This window comes from Podarcis raffonei, chromosome 3, assembly GCF_027172205.1.
Source record: "Podarcis raffonei isolate rPodRaf1 chromosome 3, rPodRaf1.pri, whole genome shotgun sequence".
Taxonomy (NCBI): Eukaryota; Metazoa; Chordata; class Lepidosauria; order Squamata; family Lacertidae; genus Podarcis; species Podarcis raffonei.
The window spans coordinates 78,663,381-78,690,850 of record NC_070604.1 but is presented as its reverse complement, the minus strand read 5'-3'; the positions used below and the strand labels follow the sequence as shown (position 1 = coordinate 78,690,850).

The 27,470-nt window shown below is 41.7% G+C and overlaps 2 protein-coding genes across 6 annotated transcripts in view; both read left to right on the top strand.

Annotated features, from left to right (window-relative positions):
• Positions 1–27,470, top strand: part of ARID4B (AT-rich interaction domain 4B) — a 183,346-nt gene that overhangs the window by 24,277 nt on the left and 131,599 nt on the right. The window lies entirely within an intron of this gene.
• B3GALNT2 (beta-1,3-N-acetylgalactosaminyltransferase 2) lies at positions 2,833–27,142 on the top strand. Of its 5 annotated transcripts, none has more exons than XM_053382573.1 (12): positions 2,833–3,164; positions 8,824–8,971; positions 10,199–10,299; positions 10,733–10,926; positions 12,566–12,661; positions 19,590–19,700; positions 20,502–20,580; positions 21,315–21,498; positions 23,371–23,487; positions 24,702–24,861; positions 25,384–25,440; positions 26,913–27,142. In XM_053382573.1, the coding sequence occupies exons 1-12, from the start codon at positions 3,053–3,055 to the stop codon at positions 27,045–27,047; spliced, it is 1,494 nt and encodes a 497-aa protein (XP_053238548.1). In that variant the 5' UTR covers positions 2,833–3,052; the 3' UTR covers positions 27,048–27,142. The 5 variants fall into 5 exon arrangements, with proteins under 5 accessions (XP_053238548.1, XP_053238547.1, XP_053238550.1 ...); XM_053382572.1 differs by having other exon boundaries at positions 23,371–23,496; positions 24,708–24,861; XM_053382571.1 differs by having other exon boundaries at positions 2,834–3,164; positions 23,371–23,496.

The following is a 27,470-nucleotide window of genomic DNA, read 5'->3' as shown; positions in this document are numbered from 1 at the left end:
AGCATCATTAAAAAACAGTCAATTTAAACATCAGGCAGGAGCCACCCGCTTTTTCAATTTAACCTAATTTCAACAGTTGGTGAAGAAGCCCTTTGGACTAACGACTCATGATATCAACAGTGACACTGGAATTTACATTTATCTATATTTGCTTTTTCAGCAACAGAGGTGGATCGTTGTAAACTTTGGTTTCTATTATAGGAAGTTTTATCGATTTTCAGTGTATAAACACAATCACGAAGAGTCCCCCACCAACTTGCCCTCCTCTCCCCTCATACAGGTAATTTTATTAAGTCCCGTTTGTGATTCTGGTGGATTCTTCAGAGTTATCAGTGGATAACCCTGTACCGCTAGCAGGCGTGTTTCCAGCAGAAGAAGGAACGTGCATTCCCACGTACCACTCCGCCTGCCTGCAAATGTAGCGAGATTTAACTCTGCATCTCAGGAAACAGCCGGTCCTGGGGCATCTGCTTGTTTCCCTTGAGAGGCGCAGGACGCTGCTGCTGGGGAAGAGCCAGGTCTAGTTCCCGCCTCCCACCCGCAAGTTCTTCGGAGGCGTGGGCGTTTAAAAAATGCTGGCTTCCCACGTTCAAACGCTGGTAAAGCGCTTCAGTCCAGAGAGGGGAGCTCAAGGACTTCCGGGTTGGCGCCATCGCCGAATGGCGGACTCCCTCCGAGCTCCGGAGGGAGCCTGCTCGGCAGGGGCTGGGTCCTACCGCATCGGCGACGCGGGGACCCTTAAAAACCACGGCCACGGAGGCCGTGGACATGGAGACTCGGCTGGCACTGCTAGCGCCCTCCCGACTCGTGAAGGAGCCTTTTTAAAGGCTACGGATCGGGTGCCGGGGAGAAGCGTGGTGCTTTGAGTCCTCTGCTATCCCTGCCGAGCGAAGCCGCATGCCATCCGGCGGAGAGCGCTGACTTCTTCCATTGAGAATTCGGATTTGTAACAACAACCCGTGAGTAATTTGGAAACCGGGTTTAAAAGGAGAAAAAAAGAATTTTTTTTTCGGATTTGATACGAGCGGGGGGGGGATCCAAAAAGGAAGTCAGTCCCCCTCCCTACTGTAAACCTTCCAAAACAAGGACTGGGAAACCAAGGTCCAAAAAGAATTGAATTGCTGATAAGAACTAAGAATTCCACGATGGGAAACTACAAGAACTGTGCTGGAGGAAGAATTGAGGGAGAAGGAAAACGTAACCCCCCCCCTGGGAACCGGGGTGATTGAGGAGAGAGCCTGGCGAAAAGCGAAGGAGATTTTGACAGCTGTCAAAGTAGCTGTCAAAGTCCGAAATTTAAAGAGGACTTGATTATGAGGACTTTGCTGGTTAATTTTGCTATAATTTGTTACAATTTGTCAAAACTTGGATATAAAATGGCGAAAACATGGATAACAATCGGACTTTTGGACTAGAGAAAACAAAGTTACAACAATCCCCCTAGAGGAGTTTCGGGACATTACAAAGAAGGTCGTAAGTGGAAAAATACCATTGGAATTCTACAGGACTGGTTATCTTCTGGGAAAGCTGCGAAACGGAAACAATATTGTGTCTACAGGGTGTTTAGCTAAACAATAGAATTTTCTATTGAAGAAAGGAAGGGACTGAACGTATGTTTTTGTTCCTGAATAACAATAATCCCTGCAGACCTACTAAACTTCTGAATTAGAACGTTTTGGCAGCGGAACAAGAGGAAACTGGACTACAACTTGGAAAGAACAATGGGGGGAGCTTTATTAAAGATTGGAAATTAAATGGTTTAAAAATAACTTTAAAAATAATTATAAAAAGAAAAAAGCCAGCAAGGAATCGGGGGGAAAATGTGATCTATGGACTTTAAGAATTCCAGGCAGACAATATGGATTAGTGGTCAGGGGGAAATTAAACCGGGGACGGGGGGGGGGGGGAGAACTAGAATCCAAAGGCTTGTCAACTATTTTTTGAATTGGCTTTTTTTCATTTACTATACTTTTTATTTCTTGTTTCTTATTTCTTTATTGTGTGAGGTGTCTTTATCACTAAAAAAAAGGGGAAATTGTGGAATGGAAAGGGGGTGGGCCCTGGGGAGAGAACTTTTGTCTTTTATTAAGGGTACTGGTGAGGACTGAATAATTTTAAATTTAAATTTGAATAATGGTTTAAACAAATTAAGTTTTAATTAGAACTGAGAACTTGTGGAGCCAACAATATGATAGGGGAATATGGTAGGGGTGGGGGAAGGAGGGAGTCCCGGAAAGAGGGTGTTTGAAAAGAAGGCTTTGAATGTATTCTATTCTTTTTCTTTCTGTATCTCTGAAAATCTTAATAAATATTATTTAAAAAAAAAAAAAAAACAGAGAGGGGAGCTCAAGCTGACATGACAGAAAGCCTCCCATTTGAAAGGTTATATAAAGCAGAAAAGAGAGAGAGCTATTGAAATGAAATTCGTTGTTATTATTTCGCGCGGCGCTGACTCTCATTTACAGTGGTACCTCAGGTTACATACGCTTCAGGTTACATACGCTTCAGGTTACAGACTCCGCTAACCCAGAAATAGTGCTTCAGGTTAAGAACTTTGCTTCAGGATGAGAACAGAAATCGTGCTCCGGCAGCGGGAGGCCCCATTAGGTAAAGTGGTGCTTCAGGTTAAGAACAGTTTCAGGTTAAGAACGGACCTCCAGAAAGAATTAAGTACTTAACCCGAGGTACCACTGTATTTCTGCCGATCGGCTGCTTGCTGCGGGGCATCCCCAGAGGAGGAGTTGGAGGCCCCCGGCGGCCCCCTCTTCGCCGCCAGGCATTGTGGGGATTGTAGTCAGGAGCTCCGGCTGTGCGCACACGCGTTTCCCCGTTGGGGGCGGGGCTCTGGCTCTGGGCCGGCCGCGGGAGGGGCTGGAGAAGAGGCGGCCGGCAGAGCCCCGCCGCCGCCGCCGCTCGCGCTGCCTCCGAGAGAGCCGGGGGAGGAAGCGAGGCGCCTCCTCTTGTCCCTCCGGGTCACCCCCCTCCCCAGCCCCTTCTTCCTGGTCCCCGCTGGAGAGGTCCGTAACGGCTGCGAAGGGGCCGGCGGCGGCCAATGCGAAATTGGTTGGTCCTTCTGTGCCCGTGTGTGGTCGGGGTCGTGCTGCACCTCTGGCTGCTCCTCCTCAGCTGCCCGGCGAGTGGCCCCGGGAAGCAGCACCCGGCAGGTAGGTCGGGGAGGGAGGGAGGGAGCAAGCAAGCGGGGAGCGGCGCCCGCCTGTCCGCCTCCCTGAGGGAAGGAGGGAGGGAGGGGTGGGCGGCATTTCACCCTGCTCTTCCCCCGCGCGTGAGGTGAGGTAGGAGAGAAGCCTGCATGGGGGGGGGCGGAGGGGTGAAGGTGGGTGGGCGCCTTTCTCGCCCTGTGTGGAGGGAAGGGAAGGGCAACGGGTAGAGGCAGGCCCGGCTCCAGCTTTTGGGGGGCGCTCTGGGCAGGCTGCCCTTGACGAAGCCCTGCCAAGCGCCTGTTGAGCCCCCTTTCCCCGCTCTCAGGAGGGCTCACCTGGCGTCGCCCGTAGTGGGCTGCTGCCTCCTGAGGGCGAGGGAGAAGGGCAAGGGGCGAAGGTAGTGCCCACCTCCCCACCTCACCCCCCAAAAAACTTAGGTATTGGTAGAGCAGGGGATGGCGACGTGCTGCCTCCCCCCCCCCCAAGGCAAGCAAGGTTACTGGCGAAAGCAACCGGGAGACGATGGGGTGCAAAAACCGCCCCCTCAGAGGGTGGGGAGGGAGGTTTGCCCCCTTCGTTTTGGAGGGAGTTTAGGAGATGGGGCACCCGCAGGAGAAGCGTAGAGCAGGGGATTGTGGATCAGGAGGCATGATGGAAGCAGGCGTCAACCAGAAGCGGGGCGGGGGGGGGGGGAGATTGAGGGAATGAAGGGCATAATTCACCCAGGCACTTGGAGAGAAGTTGGGACAAAGGTAGGAGGGAAGTGCTGTAAAAATAAGGCACACAGAAAAAGATGAGAGCAAATGAGAAAGGAGGTTGGCTTCGTCCCCACTTGGTTTGTAGGAGAATTGAATAGTGGCAAAAGATTCCTCATAAAGCATAAATAAGATATGGAAAAGGTGGCTTAGAGTCTCGCCTTATGTGTTCTTATTGAGAAGTGAATGAGTTCAATGAGCCTTCCTCTGAAGAAAGTCATTTTTGGCTTGTAATGCTCATCTAGACTAGGGGAGAAAGTGAGAGGTGAGCTAAGAACTAACATGCCTGAGTGTAGCAGAGGAAATCCTGTGTATGTGTTGTGGGCAGGAGGAACCCTCAACCTGGCTATTGACCTGAAGGGTGGGGACTCCTATCCAGTCATCCATTATTATTGAAACAACTAAAGAAAGAGGAGGAGGAGGCCTACAGGCATTCCTTTCCTAAAAATTAATTTTTGGGGATCTCTGTTGGTTCAAGACAGATTGGAAAAGAATGTGTGCTAGCAAAACTATTTAAATAAAGGAATAAGTCGGCACTAAGAAACTCGGGAAGAAAACTGCTGGGGAAAAAGAATTGCAAACTAAATTATTGACAGAATACTGTGTGATTTGGCCATCTACTGGGCTGATCATACGAAACAGATTTAATGAAACCAAATGCTGGAGTACTTTGGAGTAAATTATTTGTCTATCACATGCTGAAGAAAAAAAATGGCCCAATAAATTAGACCCCAGTCCCTTTGTTCTCTTGAGTATTTATGACAAACATGCTGCCTTCAAGATCATCAAATCTCTTTTGAAATTAGGATAGGGGCAAAATTGCAAACGTTCCTCGCAGAGTGTGGTGAAACTTAAACTTTGGTTGCACCTACTCTCAGACCTTTTGCTTAGTCTCTGTTTACAACGTTTACCTGTTTGCTTCTACCAAGAGGGTTCAAGATACACCATGTGCTCTTTGTCCATCTAGTTAGTTTTTTATTCCATTTATGTATTGTTCCATAAAATATCCCAGAGCAATATTACAGTAAAACCATCCTCAGCTCCTTCCAACAAGCCTTTTTAGTAGAGATACTTCTCAGCCTATATCCATGTTCAGATTGTTATGAGGTGTTTTACAGGTGTGTTTGTTGCTGTTGAGAGAAAGGACAGGGTAAGACATAAATTTAACAACAATTCCATAGGTAGAAACAATTTCATATGTAACAGATTTCCACTGAAAAGCCATGTTGAAAAATGAAGATCTTTAATAGGCACTGAAAAGACAATGAGACAGCACCTGTTGTCTCTAGCACCTGCCTAATGTTTAATGGAAAGGAGTTTCAAAGGGTAGGTGCCACCACACTAAAAGTCAGTTTCCTGTATCATGTGGAATGAACCTCCTTGTAAGATGGTGTCTGCAGGAGGCCCTCTCCTGCAGAGTGCAGTGAACTGTTGGGTGTATAGTTGGGATCTCAAGTTCCTGCTTTCCCCTATTCTCATTAATAAATTTATAGACTGCTTCACAGCATAAAACCATCAAAGTGGTTTCATTCAGACTTGTAGTCTGCCTCCATTCTTTATCCTTCTCTGGGGTCCAGGTGATCCCACTTCTGTGGGATCCTGCTTTGTAGCAATTTAGCTTTCAAAAGTAACTAGAACTGGGAGCTAATTATGTGTTAGACCTGCTCCTTAAGTAGCTTTATGAATTGGATTCTAATTCCCTCGTGTTTCTATTTAGTTACATGTAGTGGCAAACACCATTGTTTTCATCCTGTTGCTGTACCTCTGATTAGTTACCTGCCTTTTACTGTGGATGTGGCATTAGGGCTATGACACAAAAAGTGCATTGAGCTTTTTGCATGGCGGCTTACTGCTCCATAAGTGGTCCAGAGACCATGTGATGATTGAAGGTGGTTTTTTGTGAGGTTTAGGAACAAATCAGTTAGTGTTTTGGGGAGCAAAACTGTGTTTGAATTGAATTGGGACAAAGTTAGATTCATACTAGTCTTTCTTTCCAACCTGGAGTTGTAGAATAGTCCCTGAATCTAAGGACTATGAGGTCTGTACCAGCTAAAGCTCCTAGGCCAGCTTCAAGGGAAGCCCTCCACAGAGTACACTGCAGCAATTCAATTTTGGAGTTGCTGATGTATGGACCAATGTGGCAAGGCTATTCCTGTCCATAAATGGTCTTAGCTGGTGAAAGATACTCCTAGGCTGCTTGAGCCTCCTGTGACGAAAGTAGCTCAATGAGAACCCCAAGACCAGGTACTTGTTCCTTTAGGAGAAGTGCAATCTGCCTAATTTCTACACCCAAGAACCACACACCCAGAGAACTTTGAGGTTCAGATTGGACCTCATCCAGCCCACCACTGCTTCCAGGCACTGGTCCAGGACTTCCACAGCCACACCTGACTTAGATGTAACTGAGAAGTAGAGCTGGGTATTATCAGCATACTGATGACACAGTGTTCCAAATCCCCTGATAACCACTTCCAACAGCTTCATATAGCTAGTAGGGACAAATACACATTATAGCTTCAGAAGCAACCCAGATATTCCAATAAATTCTAGTAAAATGTACAAAGAAAAGTCTCTCCGACCAGAAACTCCTTAGATTCCTTGAGACATTATCAGGATATATTTGATGGGTTTTACTTTGTCCTAATACTGGCTTTCAAATACTTGCATAATCTCTCCACAGAAATAATAACAAGCATGCTTTCCACAGATCAAAAAACAGCCTGGAGACAGGAGTACTAAAACACATTTGCAGACTTTTTTTTTAGGTTGGCATCACTTTCTTCAAAAGCTTAGGTCAAGTGTATAACACATCTAAAACCAGCAAAAGTGAAAACATGGTTCACAGATTTTGACTGGTATTGATAGCTAAGATCTCTTTGTCCCTGTTCCCCCACAGAGGTGGACCACAATAATCTTTGGCTTCCTCTTCAGCTCTAAATTGGACAGCCTTTGGGGCAGGGGAACAGGGGATTTGAATGGTGCTGGACTGCTGAGCAGCTCAGCCCAGGCCAAGCCCCACTTTGGAATGTGGGGCCGGGGATCTTCCCCTCAGTTGCAGAATCTTTCTGTGTAGATTTGCAGAGTGAAACTGCAGGAATAATTCCTGTCTCTTCCTCAGTTCCATGTTGGAGAGGAAGCCTGGAGTTCTGGGGCAGCAAGAGGTGGACAGATATATTTAAACAGTCACAACCTTTATTGTACAACTGCATAGCTGGTGACCAGGACTAGATTAAAATTGGGTGTGAAATTGGAGAGGGTGCCCACTCCCCTGTTCTTACAGGGAGATGTGGGTGGAATTGTGGACTCATGGCAATGAGATCAGGAGTGTAAAGTGACTTCCACTCACTTAATTGACTCGGAGGGGAATTTTCCTTGGCTGTATAACACCAACTCACTCTCTCCATACGTGTGGCACTTGTGCCCAGCTATTTTTTAGTGTGAATGGTAATATACCGGAGAGAGCATTTCCTCCTTAGATTGAACCCATTGTGTAAACCAGGCATAGGCAAACTTGGCCCTCCAGATGTTTTGGGACTACAGCTCCCATCATCCCTAGCTAACAGGACCAGGAGTGATGGGAATTGTAGTCGCAAAACATCTGGAGAGCCAAGTTTGCCTATGCCTGGTGTAAACCTTTTGTAATTCAAATTTATAATCTTGTGACTACAGGATTCAATTCTTTAAACTGTGTGCCAGCAACAATATATTATATAAGATACTCATAGAAGACAGTGATATTATGAAATGTCACCATGCTGTTAAATCTTGAACATGCAATGTAAATTTGAAAATCTTTTGGGATATGCTAAAATTAGACTTCTGAAATTACCTCTTCCTGCCTTACGTGCAGTAGTTGTTCTAAGCTGTCCAGGCACTTAGTTGATTTGTCATCTTAATTTTTTTGGATGCAATCTCAAATTAAGCAGAGTGAGATGAAACTGATCTCTTGCCAGTGCTAAATATACATCTGAGCATTTCCATTATAGAATAACTGAAGATACAAGCGTATCTTTCTCAATTGACTAGGATTATGCCATGTTTATTTAGTCTCAGTTTAGGAAAATCCCTTAGTGTAAAGGAAAATTTGTTTATTGTAAGTTTTTGTGTGAAGCTTTTCGCCATAGCAGTTGGATATGCATATGTTTAGCTGAGAATGCAGTTTAAAACATATAACCTTCCTTTTCTCCCTCATGAAAATTTCAGAGTATTGGCTCATTTCCAATGCAGTGCTAAGTAAGCGTCCCTTTAGCACAAGGACTCTTGCTTGCTTAATAAACTTTTCTTTCCCCCCCCCACTGCCCGCGTGCTCCCTAAATGTATTTTGTGAGTTCCCCCAACCCTCTGGAGCAGATTTGGGAGGGTGTGGGACACACGTTGGGGATGGGAGGGGGAAGTTCTAGTGGGAATTCTTGAGCTTATGGGACTGCATTGTATACAAACCACTGAGACTCCCCAAATTCTGCCTTGGTTTATATTAATGTTAACTATACAATAATAGCTTTATTTTCTCAGTATTGCAGGCTTCAAATTATATGCAATCCATTCATTTTAGTGTGTAAAGTGCTCTTGTGCCAAAGCTTCAAACTACTCAAATATGTGAAATTGCATTTCTAAATCCCTTGTGTTCTTTACCTATTAATCTAAGAAATAGCTTATTATTTTTTAAAGATTTCTTCTCTTGTTACACAGGTTTGGCTTGTTTAGCTTGTATTTAGTTAATTCTGGTTGAAGAGTTAGCAAGTTAATGCAAACTAAAATCAGCTTCCAGTGTTGTGTTGTTTTTTTAAAGTTACTGCCCCAATATTGTTTATCATTTCACCACCATTTGAATGATCTGCCTATAGCTCTCGCCACCCTACTTGTGCACTTGCTTTTCTAGTAAAGCATTGTTAATTTCTACTTCCTAGGTCTACTGGCTTTCTTTCCTCATTGGAAACCAAAACATTATGATGTCATCGTAGGGGTACTGTCTGCACGACATAATGATGGGTTGCGGAATGCTATACGGAACACTTGGTTCAGGCATTTGAAGCAGCACCCAGGACTGAGCCAACGGTAATTCCAAAGAGTTGCTTGTTTCTTCTCTTATGAACCTCAAATCCTAGTATCCAAGCTCATTTATGAGAATCTTCAATAAGTGGAATTAGTTCAAAATATTCTTTAAATAACGTAAAAAACCCCGCTAAGTTATAGTGAGTTCTGTTGCTTGCTTCTGAATTCTCCAACAAGAAGTGTCCTGACCTAAATTAAAATGCTCATCTGCTTGACAGTGCTTTTCTTTATTCTTTTAATGAACATGTCATAATACTGTCCTATGTAGCTGGAATATTCCAGGATGACACTTCATTACATATTAAGATATGCATTACTGTTGAAAAAAGATGGCAGCAAAACAAGGCAAGTGGATGTAATAGGTTTCCATGCTAATTTTACTGGCTTTTAATAAATCATTTCTGTGATTATTAATCCTTTATGGGGAAAAACATTTAGAAGATCATTAATCTCATTTTAATTTATCTGGAATGAATACCAGTGTCTAGTTTTCTCTTTCAAATAACTGAGGGAACTTATAATTGCTACTCCACAGAAACAAGTAAACAAGTTGCACAGGGAAGTCCTTCCTTTTTATACACTGAGCCCTGAAACTCTGTGGTTTCTTGGACAGCATCCCATGAAGCATCTGAAACATCAGAGCTCTCCCTCCAAGAGTAGGAGAATTGCTCCAACCTTGGAGAGGAAGCTCTGATGTTGAATGCCCATATTAGATGCCCTTCACTACTGCAGAAACTTCAGCTGCCTTTAATTGTTTTTTTAGTTATTGTTTCTTTTTCTGTGTTTTAGCTGTTCTTAGTTTATCTGTAAGCTGCCTTGAGTCTCTGTCAGGGAGAAAGGTGGGGTATAAAACAAGAACATCACTAGGGCTGAATTGGGGATGTGACAGGGAAGATTAGCCTGACTAGCAGATGGCTTGGATCCAAAGGATCAAATATCTCCCCACCTCCACTGCATGCCCCCAAACCACAGAAAACACTACAGCCCAGGAGCTTAAAAAAAAAAAAAAGAAATCCTGGGAAAAGATGGCAAAGTGTGGTGGATGGAGCAGTTAATCTGCCTTCAGTTCTCCTGTTCCCACCTGCCCCCGCTTTAGGGTTGAAGCCTTAATCTTTTGTAAAGGACAAAAGTGGGTGAAGTGTGTTGTGGTTTTCTTGTGTGAAGCAGTCCTCATAATTCTGAAAATTATGAAACAGAAATCAGTAAATGTTGTTAATGACAATATTTTAGTGTCCTTGTGAAGTTTATAATTGGTGCACATGGATGTGATGTGCCAGTAGAAGATAGAGAAGATCCTTATTCGTGCAGACTTCTGAACATCACTAACCCAGGTAAAAACTTTTAGAAATCTTTTGGATGGATTGCTTATTATGTAGCATATGCTTATAGCTAATTATCTCTGCGAACATTGCAACTGCTGCAGTTTATTGCCCATTGAGCTATTTTTACACTAAAAATCTCTCATACTAAGCCAAACATTTTTAGGCTGTTATGACAGTTTTAGCAAGGACCCCTTCTTTGTTTTACATCAAGCCCACCCACTGCTCTTAATTAGTGCAGTTGGATATACTTTTAAGTAAATGTCTTAGGGATTAAAGTGTAAGCTGTTTCTAAGTACATTATCCACTGCACTTGCCAGTGATTGTAATTAATATGGAAAAAATCCATGTCTTCTGTAATAAGAGTGTTCAAGAGTTGCTTTCTCTCAATCACCTTTTTTAAATTGACTTCTGTTGTGCTCTTTGTTACCCCCCCTTCCAATAGTTCTGAATCAAGAAGTTGAAGCATTCAATTTGCCAGAGGATGACACTTCAGCGCTCTTGGAAGATAGAGTTGTCAGTGTGCATTTCAAAGTCCTTTACCCGATTGTCATCACTAGTCTTGGGGTGTTCTACGATGCTGAGGGTGTAGGATTCCAGAGAAACATAACAGTGAAACTGTACCAGGCAGAGCAGGAGGTATGCTGCTGTAGTTGTCCTAATAGAATGAACAAAATCCACAGCCTTTTTCTAAGTGTAGAATAAAGGAGAGGTAACAGGTATCTATGATAAACGAACGCATAGCGTGGACTGTAGTGCCATAACCTGCAATTGTCAAACAATTTGTTCCTTGAAAGTTCTTTGACATTTGTGAGTCAGTAAGAATAGGATTCATAGGGTGGGTATATGGGAGGAGAAATAAATAGAAAAGGGCAAAAAGTCAGATATTTCTATGCCCTCTCTATGTTTTGTGCCAAAACATTGAAGAAGATGGTTTAACCATGATTTCTGATAGTCTTCTGTCTGCTCTAAAATAATTAGGCACAGGGAAAGGGAACACAGGTTCATTTTTCTTCATTAGGCCATTAAATAAATTTTTGTCTAGATTTTAATGGCTGATGAATCTAGGTGGGTCTCCTTCTGCTGTAGCATATGGCTTGGCTCCTTTGCTTGCTTGCATGGGTTGTGTTTTTGGTGATTTTATAAGATGCAATGAAAGGGGTTGCAGCCTAAAAGATGGGATATTAAATAAATAAATAAATGATTCTACCTTGCAGTGGGTGTTAAAACTAGATATTAATTTGCTTCCTGCCAGCCCTGATGCTTTGAATCCATTGTGATGGAAGGCATATTCCGTATAATGGCTTTCCAGAGGCTCATGGTAAATGAGTTATGTTAGGTACAATTCTTTCAATGGCTGAAAGTCCAGGCTTAAGTCACAGGTCTGCTTTGCAACTTGAGTCAGAGGACTGCTTTGCAATGCACTTTAGAGTTTAAATTAGCAGCCTAGGAATGTTTTATATGTGCAGTAATAGTAATAACAATAAAGGAAGTATGCAAAAACCCTTGTATTTAACAACTTGCCTGGTAGCCACAGAGACCAGAAATTCCAAGCAGGCTTGTGGAGGAGGAACAGGTCACTGTATTCCTCCTGCGCCAGACTGCTTGGTTTTTATGTTAGCAACAGGAGGAGGAAAGCCCCTTCTATGATCAGCATGGAAACACAGAGGGGATAGTTTGCTTTGGCAAGAGAAGAGTCTTGCATGTGCCAGATCACCCAGGAGTGGTTTCTGATAATTTCTACTAATGTATGGGTAGTAAACAAGCACAACCATTTTCCTTACCCATCCCACAACCAGTTCCAAAAATTCTATAAAGGCTTGTATGAGATTGGATTAAAATAGGTAACATTTGAATGCAACTGTGGGTTGTTCTGCTATTAGGACTGCATTTGAGATATCCTGAAATGGAGGTTTGCATATTATTGATGTGGACATTTCAAATGTAGTCTGTGGTATTTTTATTCTGACATGGGTACCTTTAAGTGTGCAAGGTGTTGGCTAAGGCCCTGAAGTCTTAATATAGGGACTTGAAAGCTTCCCCTCCCCCATTATTTAGCAATGCATATTTGCATTTTAGGTGTAGAGTCTTTGAAGCTTACCTTTTTATAGGATTTTTTCAAGAGTGGGCAGGCCATGTAAAAAGCATGCAGGTGATTGCATGTTCTCCTGTATTTACAACTATATTTGAATGTTGTAAACTGGTCAAGAGTGTGTGAATATTAATTAACCTTAATAGCATTCATGGCTTACAAATGTGTTGCTTTTTGTTTTCATAGGAGGCTCTCTTCAGTGCTCGCTTTAGTCCAGCTAGCTGTGGAGTGCAAGTAAACAGACTCTGGTATAAACCTGTAGAACAGTTCATTCTGCCTGAGGTATGTGTGGAGTGTATCTAAACTAGTTCTTTACAATGGCATTTGGTTTTTTTCATCTATTAGGAATTCTTCAGCTTTTTTTCTGTAATTATTAAATTATTAATGGATTTGAGACTGTGAAATGTCACACATACTCGGTGCTAGCAACCATATCTTTGTGTAGCTCAGTGCACTCTCATTCTGCTCATCTGTAAGTAACTGAAATCTTCTTAACATTCCAATAACTTAATGGGGAGGTGGCATTATAAGCTTTCAAGAGAATTGTCTCCAAGCCCTCGTGAGTAGAGGCAGTGGATTTTAGGCAGCTTTTATTCATGGGGTAAAAAAGAAGAGGCATTATATACTGCGTTCTAAAATTCTGTTTCATACTTAATATGGAAGAGAATGAATAGATCTGGCCAGAGAATGGAGTTCTACATTTAGACTTGGGTCCAAATCCTAATGTAGATTAAAGTATAGAGAGAGCCCTACAGCACAATTCTATTTCTTATCCTGTTTTCCACTATAAAGTTGGAATATTAGATATTTCCATCATGGGCCTATTCTGAAAATGAATGAGATAAAAAAATATTATCCCTCCTGCACGTTCCTCCAGTGAAGAGAGAAGTATGGAAGAAAAATGTACAGTGGTACCTCGGGTTAAGTACTTAATTCGTTCTGGAGGTCCATACTTAACCTGAAACTGTTCTTAACCTGAAGCACCACTTTAGCTAATGGGGCCTCCTGCTGCTGCTGCGCCGCCGGAGCACAATTTCTGTTCTCAACCTGAAGCAAAGTTCTTAACCTGAAGCACTGTTTCTGGGTTAGTGGAGTCTGTAACCTGAAGCGTATGTAACCTGAAGCGTATGTAACCTGAGGTACCACTGTAATGAGTTTTAAAACGGGCAGATCATTTCAGTACAGGCAACTCCCTATTTATGCAAGCTCTATTTGCATGCAACTGTGCACATGTGTGGTGCTGGAAATGGGTAGCACCCTGGAGAGTCCTTCTGGCTTGTGAGGAGATCCTCCTTGGAGCCCAAAAAGGAGGATATCCTGAACTGAAGGCCCAGTACGGTTTTGTTGAGGCCTCCCCACCTAACAGTTGACATGCGGGGTAGCGCAGCAGCAGCTGCTTCCTCACAGATCAGCTGCCCTCTGGCTCATGTGCCTAATAATAATAATAATAATAATAATAATTTTTATTTATACCCCGCCCTCCCTGGCCAGAGCCAGGCTCAGGATGGCTAACACCAATAAAATTCACAGTAAAAACATAATAGGGGGATAAGGGGAAGGGGAAACAAACCAATTTAAAATACAGGTTAAAATGCAATTTAAAATGCAGCCTCATTTTAAAGTAGCTGATAAATCAAGACCATAAGGGGAGGAAAACATAGGGTTCAGACTGAGTCCAAACCAAAGGCCAGGCGGAACAGCTCTGTCTTGCAGACCCTGTGGAAAGATGTCAAGTCCCGCAGGGCCCTAGTCTCTTGTGACAGAGCGTTCCACCAAGTCGGGGCCAGTGCTGAAAAGGCCCTGGCCCTAGTTGAAACCAATCTAACCTCCTTGAGGCTCAGGACCTCCAAAGTGGTGTTATTTGTGGACCTTAAGGTCCTCTGCGGGACATACCAGGAGAGGTGGTCCCTTAGGTACGTGGGTCCTAGGCCGCATAGGGCTTTAAAGGTCAAAACCAGCACCTTAAACCTGACCCTGTACTTCACCGGGAGCCAGTGCAGTTGGTAAAGCACTGGATGAATGTGATCTCGCGGCAAGGACCCCGTAAGGAGCCTCGTCGCGGCATTCTACACCCGCTGGAGTTTCTGGGTCAGCTTCAAGGGCAGTCCCTCGTAGAGCGAGTTACAATAATCAAGCCTGGATCACTGTGGCCAGATCAGGGCGAGAAAGGTAAGGGACCAACTGCGTAATACGGCGATGGAAAAATGCCACCTTTGCTGTGGCTGCAACCTGCGCCTTCATGGAAAGGGAGGCGTGGAAGGTTACACCCAAGCTCTTGACAGAAGGTGCTAGCACTAATTGAGCCCCCGCAAGAGATGGGAGTTGGCCCCCCCAACCCTGTCTCGTCCCAACCCAGCCAGAGGACCTCTGTCTTCGAAGGATTCAACCGGCTCCCATGCAGCCATCCAGCCACAGCTTCCAAGCATCTGGTCAGTGTGTCCGGGGCCGAGTCAGGGCGGCCGTCCATCAACAGATAAAGCTGGGTGCTCCCAATATATGTTATTTTGGTTACAAACAGGGAGGCCCGGAAAATAACCCCCGCATGAATTGAGAGTTGTCTGTAATACAAACTTCTTCTAAAATACATATGTCCTGATTTTAGTGAACCATAGATTTAATGCTTCTGTGGAGAGCATGTTTTTAACATTTGTTTGTTGTTTTATTGCTGGTTTGAGCTTCTTTGGGAGGAAGGGTGGGATAGAAATTCAAGAAATGCACAATAAATAAACAAACAAAACAATACTTTCCCTGTTAAATTAAAGATGTTACTTATAACTAAAGGTCAACATAGTTTGACCATCCCTCCTCATCTTCTAAGAGCAGAATATGAAGGTCTTGCTTAATCAGCAGCTTTTTTGTTACTCCCCTGGAATTAGCTTTGTGTGAGAACTATCTCAGCCCATCATTCCAGATATTTAAATGACATAAAACATTTTTATTTAGATGATTATGTGATAAAAAGTGTTGTTGGTTTTAAATTATTGATATTTTGATGTGTCTTATCTTTATTCAATTTAATTTTAGCAGACTTTTTATTGTGTGCCAGGGACAATACACTGGAAGAGGAATTGCAAAATAAATGTATTGATAAAACTGGATAAAGTCTATCCCTCTTCGGGGTTAAACTGCATCCATATTATTGCAGGAAGGAAATCTCTGAACACTTGTTTTTCAGGCCACTATTATTCTGTTTCTTAAAGCTTTAGGCTCAGGGAGCCCACAGCCAAAATAAATAGCGAAAGAAGAAGAGTTTGTAAGACACTAGTTTAAAGCAGCGTTTATTCATCCCTGACACAGTTATGTCTTTTATGCATTTATTAATGAGCAGCAGTCTGAACAACAACAGACACCATAGTGCCTCAGTTTTTACTGTGGTTAATGTTCACTGTGGTTTAACACATTAATAAAAGCAGCAGATTTGACCTTAGTGCACTGGGGGAAATTGCATATAGTCTATGTTTTATTCTTTGATTATTCAACTGTAGTAGGCAGCCTTCAATGAAAGTTAGCAAGGCGTGATAATTGATTTTGCTACTTTCTCATAGAGACCTCTACCAATTTTAAGCCCCAGCCATTTATTTTTCACTGTAAAAATGTTGTTTGAATGTCTACACTCCCCCCTTCATAAAGCAAACCAACATACATTAATTCCTTAAGGAGACAAGATGCAATTGTAAACTGGATGCAGATACACACACAGTGCTTTGAAGGTGTCCCAGTGAAGGGGAAAACAGGATCGGGAAATAACAGTGCTTGTGGAAAATTACTACTGTTATAACATGCCATTCCAACCAGTCACAAGCATAACCATGATAACATATTGCAGTGGAAGATGAGAGATGGATACTTACCTCTGTAGTCTCCCCAAATAGGCTTGGGAGAAGTGTTTGGGGGTTTGCCTGTAAAGGAGAATAAGTTTCTGTTCTTCTTTCATAGCCAGTGAATAAATTGGGGTATGAGCTAAATGTGAGTCACTAAAAATGAGAAGGGCCATCAGAAATATGCCAGAAGCTATTGAACTGCCTCTTTCATAAGCAACTATTAAACAGGAAAATGTTTATGTGAAACGAAGTAGAACCATGTTTTAATATATGCTTCAATGTGCTCACTCTTTTAGGGTGGAAAGAAAATATCTTGGCACGTATGAAATCCCATCCTTAAGCATCTGAAGATAATGGGGAATGTTGGGATAGGAAAAATTCCTTAAAACTACTGGGTAGGCACTAACTAGGAAAATGAGTGCCCAGGGGAAGGATTAGGTATTTTTGAGGTGAGGTGACCAGAAACATACACAGTATTCCAACAACAGTTACACCATAGATTTGTATAATGGCATTAGAATACAGGCAGCTTTATTTTTGATTCCTTTCCTAATGATCTCTAGCATGGATTTTGCCTTTTTCATGGCTTCTGAGCACTGGGTCAACATCTTCATTGAGCTATCTACTAAGACCCCAAGGTCTTGTTCCTGGTGTCACCTCCAGTTCAGACCCCCATGAGCATATATGTGAAATTAAGATATTTTGCCCCAACATGTATCACTTTTGACTTGTCTGTATTGAATTACATTTGCCATTTTACCACTCATTCACTCAATTTGGAGCAGTGTTAGAAACTAAAATATGCAGGATGAAATGGTAAAATCTGCTATGATTAAATGGGCACAAGATGTTGGACATAACATTATGTTTGCTGACTGGGAACAGTTGTGGACCACAGGTATGAAATTCACGGCATGTAATGCCTTAAGAGAGAATATTATGAAAATGATATACAGGTGGTACATGACACCAGTCAAGCTTGCAAAAATCTATCATTTGCCCGACAATAAATGTTGGAAATGTAAAGGTAATGAAGGTACATTCTTTCACCTTTGGTGGATGTGCCCAAGGATTGAGGCTTTCTGGGAGATGATTTATAATGAAATGAATATACCTTCTTGAAGAAACCAGAGGCCTTTCTCCTGGGCATGGTCGGCCAATTGGTGTTAAAGAAGGATAGAACTTTCTTTATGTATGCTACAACAGCAGCAAGAATACTCATTGCAAAGTATTGGAAGACACAAGATCTACCCACCCTGGAAGAATGGCAGATGAAGGTGATAGACTATATGGAATTGGCGGAAATGACTGGCAGAATCCGAGACCAGGGAGAAGAGTTGGTGGAAGAAGATTGGAAGAAATTTAAAGACTATCTACAGAAACATTGCAAAATTAATGAATGTTAAAATGATGTCGGAATGAAATTAAGAGGTTTTAGCAACAATGTTAAAAAGGAGTATGTAAGAATGGATTGTTAACAAGTGAAAATATAAAGCCATAATATATTAAGATAAAGAATTAAGATAAAAATAAAGAGGGAAAGGATTTGCTGAATTAACCATTTGAACTGGAATACAAAAAAGGGAGGTGTGAGGAGGTCAGGGAAATAAGTAAATGAAAGGCAAGATATGGAAAGATGGATTTATTTTTAATTGTTTTTATTTTTTCTGTATTTTGTATTTTTTGTTTCTTTTTTCTATTTCTTTTTTGCTTTTGTAATTCTATTTGAAATTTTAATAAATATTTTTTTAAAAAAGAAACTAAAATATGAAAGCTAGGAGCTAAATGGCACCTTAAACCTAGGCAAAACAATGGAATGTCTAGGCACACTTTTTTATAACAATACAAAGGTGAAAATGAATGAACTGCAACTAAAATCTTATGTTCATTTTTCACATGGTCTAGTCCTCACCTGAAGCTTTCAAAAAACAAAGCCATGCTTCCCCTGCCCCGCCCCCTAATATTCTTAAAGAGGGTCCCTTCTACAGTCTTCAGAGAGTACTTGGAAGTGGGGAGGCAGAAAAAGGTCATCCTTTCCTTCTACTCTGCAAACAAGTCCTGGATTCTCCCTACACCCCCTTTCCTTCATATAAATATCTCTTTTTGGCACCACAATTAACAAATATTAAAGGCCTATACAGGGACACGGGTGGTGCTGTGGGTAAAAGCCTCAGCGCCTAGAGCTTGCCGATCGAAAGGTCGGCGGTTCGAATCCCCGCGGCGGGGTGCGCTCCCGTTGCTCGGTCCCAGCGCCTGCCAACCTAGCAGTTCGAAAGCACCCCCGGGTGCAAGTAGATAAATAGGGACCGCTTACCAGCGGGAAGGTAAACGGCGTTTCCGTGTGCGGCTCTGGCTCGCCAGAGCAGCGATGTCACGCTGGCCACGTGACCAGGAAGTGTCTTCGGACAGCCTCTTGAGTGAGATGGGCGCACAACCCCAGAGTCTGGCAAGACTGGCCCGTACGGGCAGGGGTACCTTTACCTTTTTAAAGGCCTATACAACTGATGGCAGAGACCCACCTTGAGTGTCCGGTTCGCAAACCTAAGACTTAAGGGTCCTTCAATTATCAGACTCCAAAATTTGTTTTGATTTTAAGCATCACTGTGAGAATCTGAGGTAGATAACACTTTAACATGCACTACTTCCTCAAACTCAGCCCTCTATATGTTTTTGGCCTACAACTCCCTTGATCCCTAGCTAGCAAGACCAGTGCTCAGGGAAAATGGGAACTGTAGTCTCAAAACATCTGGAGGGGCGAGGTTGAGGAAGCCTGACTTAAACCATCATAACTAACTGGCTAGTATTTTTCAAATTAAAAGTACATTAAACAAGGCAACTAAAACCTAAACAAAACATGTTGGGTTTAAAAGAAATGAAATTTTTCAGGTCCCCAATGCATGTGTATTTTACTTGGGAGAAAGCACCCTTGAACTTGGTTGGAATTTACTTCCGAGTAACAGTGGCAATTTTAATCTGAAATCTTAGGCACAGTACTGCACCCAGAGCTCATGACGCACCTAGAACAATGGGAGTTTCAAACGCTGATATGGAGAGGTCCTTTGGGAGCACTTCGCAATCTCTTTTTCCTTTAATGACCCCAAACAATTTAGTATCCTCAGCAGACTTGGTCACATCACTGCTAGTATTCTTGGCCCTGTTGATATTTGGTGGTGTTTCATGATTAGTAGATATGTGGCCTTAACCAGATACATAAAAAACTCAAGTACTTCACTGTTTTTTATCTCAAATTTGTACATGAAAATTAAACTTCAGTTCTTCAAGTTTATTCTGTTCTGCAGAGAGTCTAAAAGATCTGTAAAAAAATTCATTTGTCTAGTGTGTACACATACAGATATATTGTTAACAGTAAGTGGTGACTTTTTTGACAGAGTTTTGAAGGCACTATTGTGTGGGAAAGCCAGGATCTGCAAGGCCTAGTTTCTAGAAATCTTCACAAAGTGATGGTGAATGATGGCGGAGGTGTCTTCAGAATCACTACGGTCTGTCCTTTTATTCCTCCATATAATGATTATAATAGGGCAGCATTTTGGTAAACATTTTAAGCAGGTCAAATTCTCAAGTAACCTCTTAAATACGTTTTTGTTTTACTTGAAATCAAAATGGTGCATTTGGATCATTTTATCATCTTATAATAGTTTTGAGTATTTCTAGTTTATACATCTGTATAAATTCATAATCTTAAATAGAATCTCCAGAGGAGAAATGCTAATGCTTCTAACTCTTTATGACTACTTCCATCTTGAAAGCCATTATGGAGGGCATTTGCCTTATTAGCTAATGACCTATGAGTTGCATTTTAGCCTAGAAGAAATTGCTCTGAATTGTTATAACTATATTGATATAACAGGCATGTTGGGCATGTTGAGTATAAAATAACAAAATATCATAATTCGTCTTTATATATTGGTATCATACCATCTTCTAGTATATGTTTTTTGAACTCTAGGTCTACTTTGGATAACCATAAGATTGATTTATTTTAGGAATCTCTATTTCTAATACTAGATGCAGTGGGGATCTAGTATTCCTGCTATAAATAAAGGTGAACTCATTGCATCTCTGCCATATTTTGCCACTTTATGGCATCAGAGTAATGGTTTACTAGCTGCTCTGAACACTTGCATTTGATTAGGGCTGCAACATTTAATCAATTCTTCGGACAAAATGTTGGAGGAAACCGTGGCAGTAACTAGTTTCAAACCATATTAGTTTTGTAGAAGTGATATTTCTGTAGCAAAAGTTTAACTAATTCTCTTCTGTTTAATCATTGTGCACAATAGGCAGGGGAAGGGTCATTGCCACATGAATTTACACAAGGCGTGGAAGGGATTGCTGGAGGCTTTATTTACACAATTCAAGGTAAGCATCAAAACATATACTCTTTATTAAGGCACTGCTGTTTGATGCTTGCTCCCTCTAGTGTTTTAAAGTTAGTTGACCCCTAACAGATCTGCCTGAGATACTGTATGGCTCTGGGGTTGTGCAGCTTGTAGTCAGCTACCGCAATCCTGGAACATCCCATCCGACGGAAACTGTTGCAAATTCTGTGATTGCTTACAAATAGCTCTGGCAGAAAGCGCAAAGCCGCCTGGCCATACTGCATCCTAGCTCTCAGGTGTGATTTGGACTTTTCCTGTGTTCTATGGTACAGAGAAGCTTCAGCATAGCCCTTGGGGGGTCATTTTCCAATATGTGAAGATAATTGTTTCTTTCAGTATTTAGCAAGGTGAAGTAGAAGTACATTGGATGTTAAATATTCTTGAGAATCTCAGAATTTTCATCTTGCAGAGACCTTTTTTTAATACCCTTTACTTAGGAATAGAATATTTCTGTTGCAAAGTAAAGTGTATTTTTAAAAAATCTAGGAAACATAATTATTTTTCCAATGCATCCTTGGCCGCAACCTAATTTTCACTGATTTTCACTTATGAGTCTTTGTCTTAAGAAGTTGTTAATTTTCAATCTTGTTACGCTTTTGCTGATATTTTAAATATGTGAGAAAACCTATAGAGAATCAGTTCTACAGAGTGATCATTTCAATGTTAGACACATGTGATTTTTGAAAGCTTGCCATTTTCCTATCTCATTTTCAGAGGGAGAGGCACTCCTAAAAAGCCTACAGAGTCGCCCAGAAAGATTCACGCATCATATAAATAAACTTGAAGAGGAAGATGCCTTATTGAAAGTAGAAAGCAACACTTATGATGATATTGTTTTTGTTGATGTAATTGATACATACAGAAATGTTCCGGCCAAATTACTGAACTTCTATCGATGGTAAGTTGGGAGAAATGTTTGAGGGTTTTGCCTGGTTTATCTGGTGCAGAATTATAAATGCCTTGATGTTGTGGATTATTTGCAGGTGTGAATGAACTGTAACTTGAAATGACCATGGGCCTTTTTAAAGATTCCAATACAATTAAAGTGTGCATATTTCCGCACTGTATGTGTATGTCTGTTCCCTGATTGCTCTCCTCCTTATGGGGCCACATTTTCCCAGTAACAGATGTATGTTATATTAAAATAAAATTGATTCCCCAAATTACTATGTCCTTTGCTGCTATGCTTGCCACATGAAGTATGACAGCATGGTATATTCTTGGCAATTATATTACATACATATGACAAACTTCTCCCCTCCCCAATCCTTCATATTTACATTACTGCATTATTGCTTTTTGAGTTTTTAAAGTATCATAATAGTTGTGCATTCCTTCCTACACAGTGCATATGTAGGGTCATTAAAAGCATTGAGAAGTCTCTACTCTCTGTCCTATTTAATGCGTCCTTTGGGGATTTTTAACATAAAAAAAAAACAGCCTGCATTCCTCCTCCTCCAGTGCTAAAGTATACTTCTGTTCAATTACAAGGGTAAACAGGAGCCTGGCTTTCCCTTTTCCAGAAGGCTACCACCTTCACTTTCCTAATGTAAGGGTGAGATATTGCACTGTTTGTCCTCTATCACAGCTTACAGGAGTATCCTACTACTAATAAAACATTATCGGAGCTGCCCCGCCCCCCTTTTCATCTTCTTCTATGGGTTTCAGTGAGTCTTAATTAGAACAAACAGTTGCCTCCCAGTGCCAGAAGAGGAATATGAAAGATGACAGCATTTCTTATTAGGCTGAAGATGACAAACATTTCAGAATTAGAGCTCTTTATTTTTAACTGCTGTCGGAGAGGGAATTTCAGCTCCTGTGGATTATCATGCAATGGTGCTGGGCAACTAAAAAGTTGCATTCCTTCCTCGATGCAGCCATTAAAGCAAGGGGCCAGAACCTTTGGGGCCAATGGGATGCTGAGTGTGTCCTCCTGCCATGGTGGGGGCCATGCCCAGTGGCAAAACACCCATTGCAAAGAAGGCAAACTAGTGAGACTAAAAGGCAAGTTACTTCCCAAGAACCAGAGTACAAGGGTGACGTCTTTTTCCCTTACCCTTGCCTTCTCCTGCCCTTCCGCTGTCCTACCCTTGTCACTCCCCTGGTACTGGCAGAAAGGGGCTCCTTTTTTCTCTTATTGCACCTTTCTTCAGGGTGACTGGATATGCACAGCTGTCTGCTGTCTTTATTTTTCTGGAGTACCTCTAGGTTTTAGGGCTGGGTGTGGGAAGGGTAAGAGTGCTGCATGGGTGCTGCACTGGGAAAACCTGTATTAAAGGTATAGAAGCCAAAATGTTGAAACATTGATCATCCTATTGCATCAGACCTGTTTCAGTGTAGTTATCACAGCATTTTCAATGCATTTCAAGGGACTTTTGTAGTACAGTGGTACCTCGGGTTAGATACGCTTCAGGTTACATATGCTTAAGGTTACAGACTCCGCTAACCCGGAAATAGTGCTTCAGGTTAAGAACTTTGCTTCAGGATGAGAACAGAAATCGTGCTCCAGCGGCACGGCAGCAGCAGGAGGCCCCATTAGCTAAAATGGTACTTCAGGTTAAGTACGGACCTCCAGAACGAATTAAGTACTTAACCCAAGGTACCACTGTATTTACTTATTTTATTTATTTATTAGATTTGTATTACACCCTATACCCACAGGTCTCAGGGCAATTCACAGAGTAAAATCGGAATATTAAACCACAAAATGCATAATCAAAATAAAAACAACAACCCAATAATAGTCTCATTGTTTTTTATTTGGCTACAGGACAGTAGAAGCAGCTAGTTTCAATGTATTGCTGAAGACGGATGATGACTGCTACATAGATTTGGAGGCTGTGTTCAACAGAATAAAGCTTAAAAACTTAGGCAGACCAAATACTTGGTGGGGAAAGTATGTTTGTTTGCATTTAAATAAATTGTTTACACAAGCAGTGTTTCTTCTGCTGTACAGTTTCATAGGCAATAGGTATCCTTGCACTGAAGGAGCTTATGGTTGAAGAATAATGGGGAGCATAGGGGATATTTTAAAGCCAAAAAACAAACACCAAATATTGTTTTTAAATGTTTGTTTTATTTTCATCATGTTGCAGAGTATAAGTGAGCAAGCATGAACACACTAATCACAGAAAGTATATTTAAGGAAATTTGCAACTCTGGTTGCAATTTAAGGGTCCAAGCCATGCTTGAACCAATATTTTGATTTGCATTCTATATAAACCTCTAACTGCTGAATCAAAGACAATATTTCTAGATAGCATAAATGATGGGTGATTTTCCATTTGTGGCATCCTGCTTGTACAAGTATTTCTCCTTGTGCTACCAGACCTCCCCCTTATCTACAACATCCATCTGCTCTGGGCAAGGGAAGGAAGGAAAGTCCCATTGCATCTATGAGTTTCCTTATGGGTTCATTCAGATATGAAGTATATTTAATAAGCAGTTGAACTGCAGAATCAATACTGCCTACATGCTCCAGAGACTGATTTGCATGATGATGTATTGGTTTGTTTTGGGGGCTGGTTTCTGGTATCAGTCTTCTCTTGCAATTTCTTTGGATTTCCTCATGATGCCTTTGTTTAGACTGGCAAAAATGCTGGGTAGGAGTGAAGGTGGATGTCAAAGCTTTTTCTAGAGGTATCTAGAGGTACCTTGATACTGTAAAGGAGGCAAATATAAGCAGAGAGATGGGGAAAGAAGAGAGGTTAACTACCCTTCGTTGTTTTTTCATGAATCCTGTGATAAAAAAAAATTCTGCACTAAAAGGTAAATGATTTCACTATTTCACTGTGCTGACAAACCCCCACAAAAATAGGAAATATAAAATGTGTAAAGAACTTAAAAAGCTAAAAAGTGGGGCACATAGGCTACTTTTCTACTTGTATATTAAAAAAAGGAACAGGTGGCAGCACAAAAATTGCAAGTTGCTGCCTGAAAGATTAAAGGGGTCAGACATGAGAGTGAGCTCCTTCTCTGTAGGGACTAGTCCTGATGATTAAATTGTCTAGTTGCCAGTCCTAGAGAAAGGGTTTCCTCCCCTTTAGTCAGAATTAAAGAGCTATTAATATTCTGTCAAAATAACTTGATTTTGGTCTCAAGTTTCAGATTAAATTGGGCCGTCGACCGCACTGGGAAGTGGCAAGAGCTAGAGTATCCAAGTCCTGCATACCCAGCCTTTGCTTGTGGATCTGGTTATGTAATTTCCAAAGACATTGTAGAATGGCTTGCAAGAAACTCAGAGAGATTAAAGATATATCAGGCAAGTATTTTCACAGGAGGAATGGAGATAGGTTTGTGTATATGTAATCCTATTTATTTTATAAACAGACATTCCATTTCCCCCCAGCCTAACCTTCTAATATTGGGATTGAGAGTTGTTGTTTTGGAGGAGTCCATTCCAAGAGCTTCTATATGGATATGTGAACTCTGCAGTGGCTACACAATCCCCAGGTTGGCAAGGGCTTCCCTCATTCCTTTGTTCAGGAATAAGTCCATTGTTAGACTTGTGCGGTTTTGGATCAAAGCCAAAAGTTACACAGCATTACACTTGGTTTGGGGTTTCTGGTTGCATGGAAGTGCTCCGTTACCTCAAATATGGATGTGATGACATCTATATGCTTCAAACGCAACACACCTATACATCATAGTTTTCTGGTAAATATTTACTTACGAAACTCGGCACAAGCTTAAATGATGAAGTGTGTGCCATCTTGAGTCTTTGTTGAAACTGAACTCATTTCTTCATTTTGGTTTTTATTTTGATTTAAATGTGTGCATTTAGGGTGAAGATGTGAGTATGGGTATTTGGATGGCAGCCATTGGGCCAAAACGCTATCAGGTATGTTTTTCTTGATTTGTTAAGTAACTGAGAATCCTACATACATGTACTTGGGAATCAGCGCCATTTCACTCAGTGCAGATCTGCTTAGATTGAGCTGTAAAGACTTTTAAGACTGCTAAGGAACAGATGATTGTTATTATGTCCTCATCTGTAAAACCACAGAGTTCAAAGAGGGTGTACTTCCTTTTTCCCATGACTGTATTTTCCTGGCACGGCATGCTATGTGCGTGCTTTGCTCCTCCTACAGCAGTGGTGGCGAATCTACGGCACGCGTGGCAGAGGCCACTCAAAGCCCTCTCTGTGGGCATGTGCGCCATCGCCCTAGCATGGCCGTAGCTTCTGTGCTGGGGGTGGCAGGGGAGGAGAGGAGGGCTCTTGCACGCCGTCCAAAGCCTGCGGCACCAGGGCTTGGTGATCATTATTCTCATATATTAAAAATTGGGAGAGGTGGCTCTTGCTGCAGCCCTCCAGTGTACACTAGTGGCCCAAATTGTGGAATCTTCTGGAAAAAATGTATTTCCGAGGTTTGATGGCTCATAACACAACTGTTTTGGAGTAATACCAGTGCTTTTTTCTGTGGGGACACATATCCCTAAACATTTTGTGAATTTAATGGGAGAAGAAATTCACTGTATTTATTTTTCCCGATTTGAACTGTATTTGTTTTTCCCCGGTGGTGATTTTCTTGAGTCAAAATGAGAGTACCCCTAAACATTTTTTTAAGAGAAAAAGCACTGAGTTTTACCATAAAATTATGTATCAACGGAAAGACAAAGAAGAATGTAATGCAATAACTTTTTTGAAGGATTATTTATTACAACTGCAGTCATAAAGAAGAAACATGAAACACACAGAAAACATGAGATATACAGGTTAAATTGCCGTTTTGGCACTTTAGGTTGAATAAGTGGGTTTTGGGTTGCAGTTTGGGCACTCGGTCTCTAAAAGGTTCGCCATCAGTGTCCTAGTTTCTTGGCTCAGGGTAGCAAAACACTGCATCCATTCCAGTGGTCTGAGAATTGGTTGTATTTAGCCAAACAGAGAGTATGGGATGGGGAATCTGTGGCCTTGCAGAGGTTGCTTGACTACAGTTCCAATCATCCCTACCCATTGGCCATGAGACCTGCAATGCCACAACTCCTGATTGCTGCGTGGCATCTAACCTGGTGACTTGCTGGATGAAGCAATCCAGTAACTTAAGATTCAGTCTTAAGTGTTTGGTTCCTGTTGCCAGCAATATATTCCTAGTTATTTATTGAGGAAATCTTTGACTTCTCCTCTTCTTTAGTTTCTCACTACCCCTTTATCTGCCTACCCCTGCTGTCTGTATTTTAAAATCTTGTTACAAGAGGATACTTGTATAACTAATATGAACTGCCTTTGGAACTATCACTGGAACTATCTTCTTATCAATGTTTGCCATGTTTTGTTTCCTGTTAAAGAGTCTCTGAAATAATTCTCTCAAACAGGACAATCTCTGGTTGTGTGAGAAGACATGTGAGAGTGGTATGTTGTCCTCTCCGCAGTATTCTCCAGAGGAACTTGCAGAGCTCTGGAAAGTCAAGGAGCGTTGTGGAGATCCCTGCAAATGTGATGAAAGATGAACACTGGCCAGCAGCATGAGGAAACTGTAGTTTTCAGTGATAACAGGAAAGGCTCTCAGTGGTTTCTGAAAAGAATTTCCTTTCATAAGACACAACATCAGTCTCCTGTGTAGTTTGTCACTTGTGACAAATATTAAGTGTGGGTAAGTGGCAATTGTGTGTATGTCCCCCCCCCGCCCCCCGATTACATGGAAAAAGAGGAAATATGTTTGCTGTGGGTGCCAAACTATACATGGAATTCACTTATTCTCACAGGCGGATTCACACAGGTAATTTGTTTTATGTCAAATGGCCCTTTTAACAATGTTTTCTACATCTTTTCTTTTGTAAAGGGAGCCTTTCGATTTCCATATTCTCTATAGGAGTTTTACAAAGCTAAATGTGAAGTAAAGCAATTTTCTTTAAATGACCGATGTAGATAAG

Bases quoted from the DNA above. Each gene is read 5' to 3' on its own strand.
- B3GALNT2 (XM_053382571.1), top strand. From the start codon at position 3,053: ATGCGAAATTGGTTGGTCCTTCTGTGCCCGTGTGTGGTCGGGGTCGTG. The intron at 12,662-19,589 runs GTATGTGTGGAG...CTTTTTTGACAG, and splicing joins AACAGTTCATTCTGCCTGAG to AGTTTTGAAGGCACTATTGT. The intron at 19,701-20,501 runs GTCTGTCCTTTT...TGTGCACAATAG, and splicing joins GTGTCTTCAGAATCACTACG to GCAGGGGAAGGGTCATTGCC.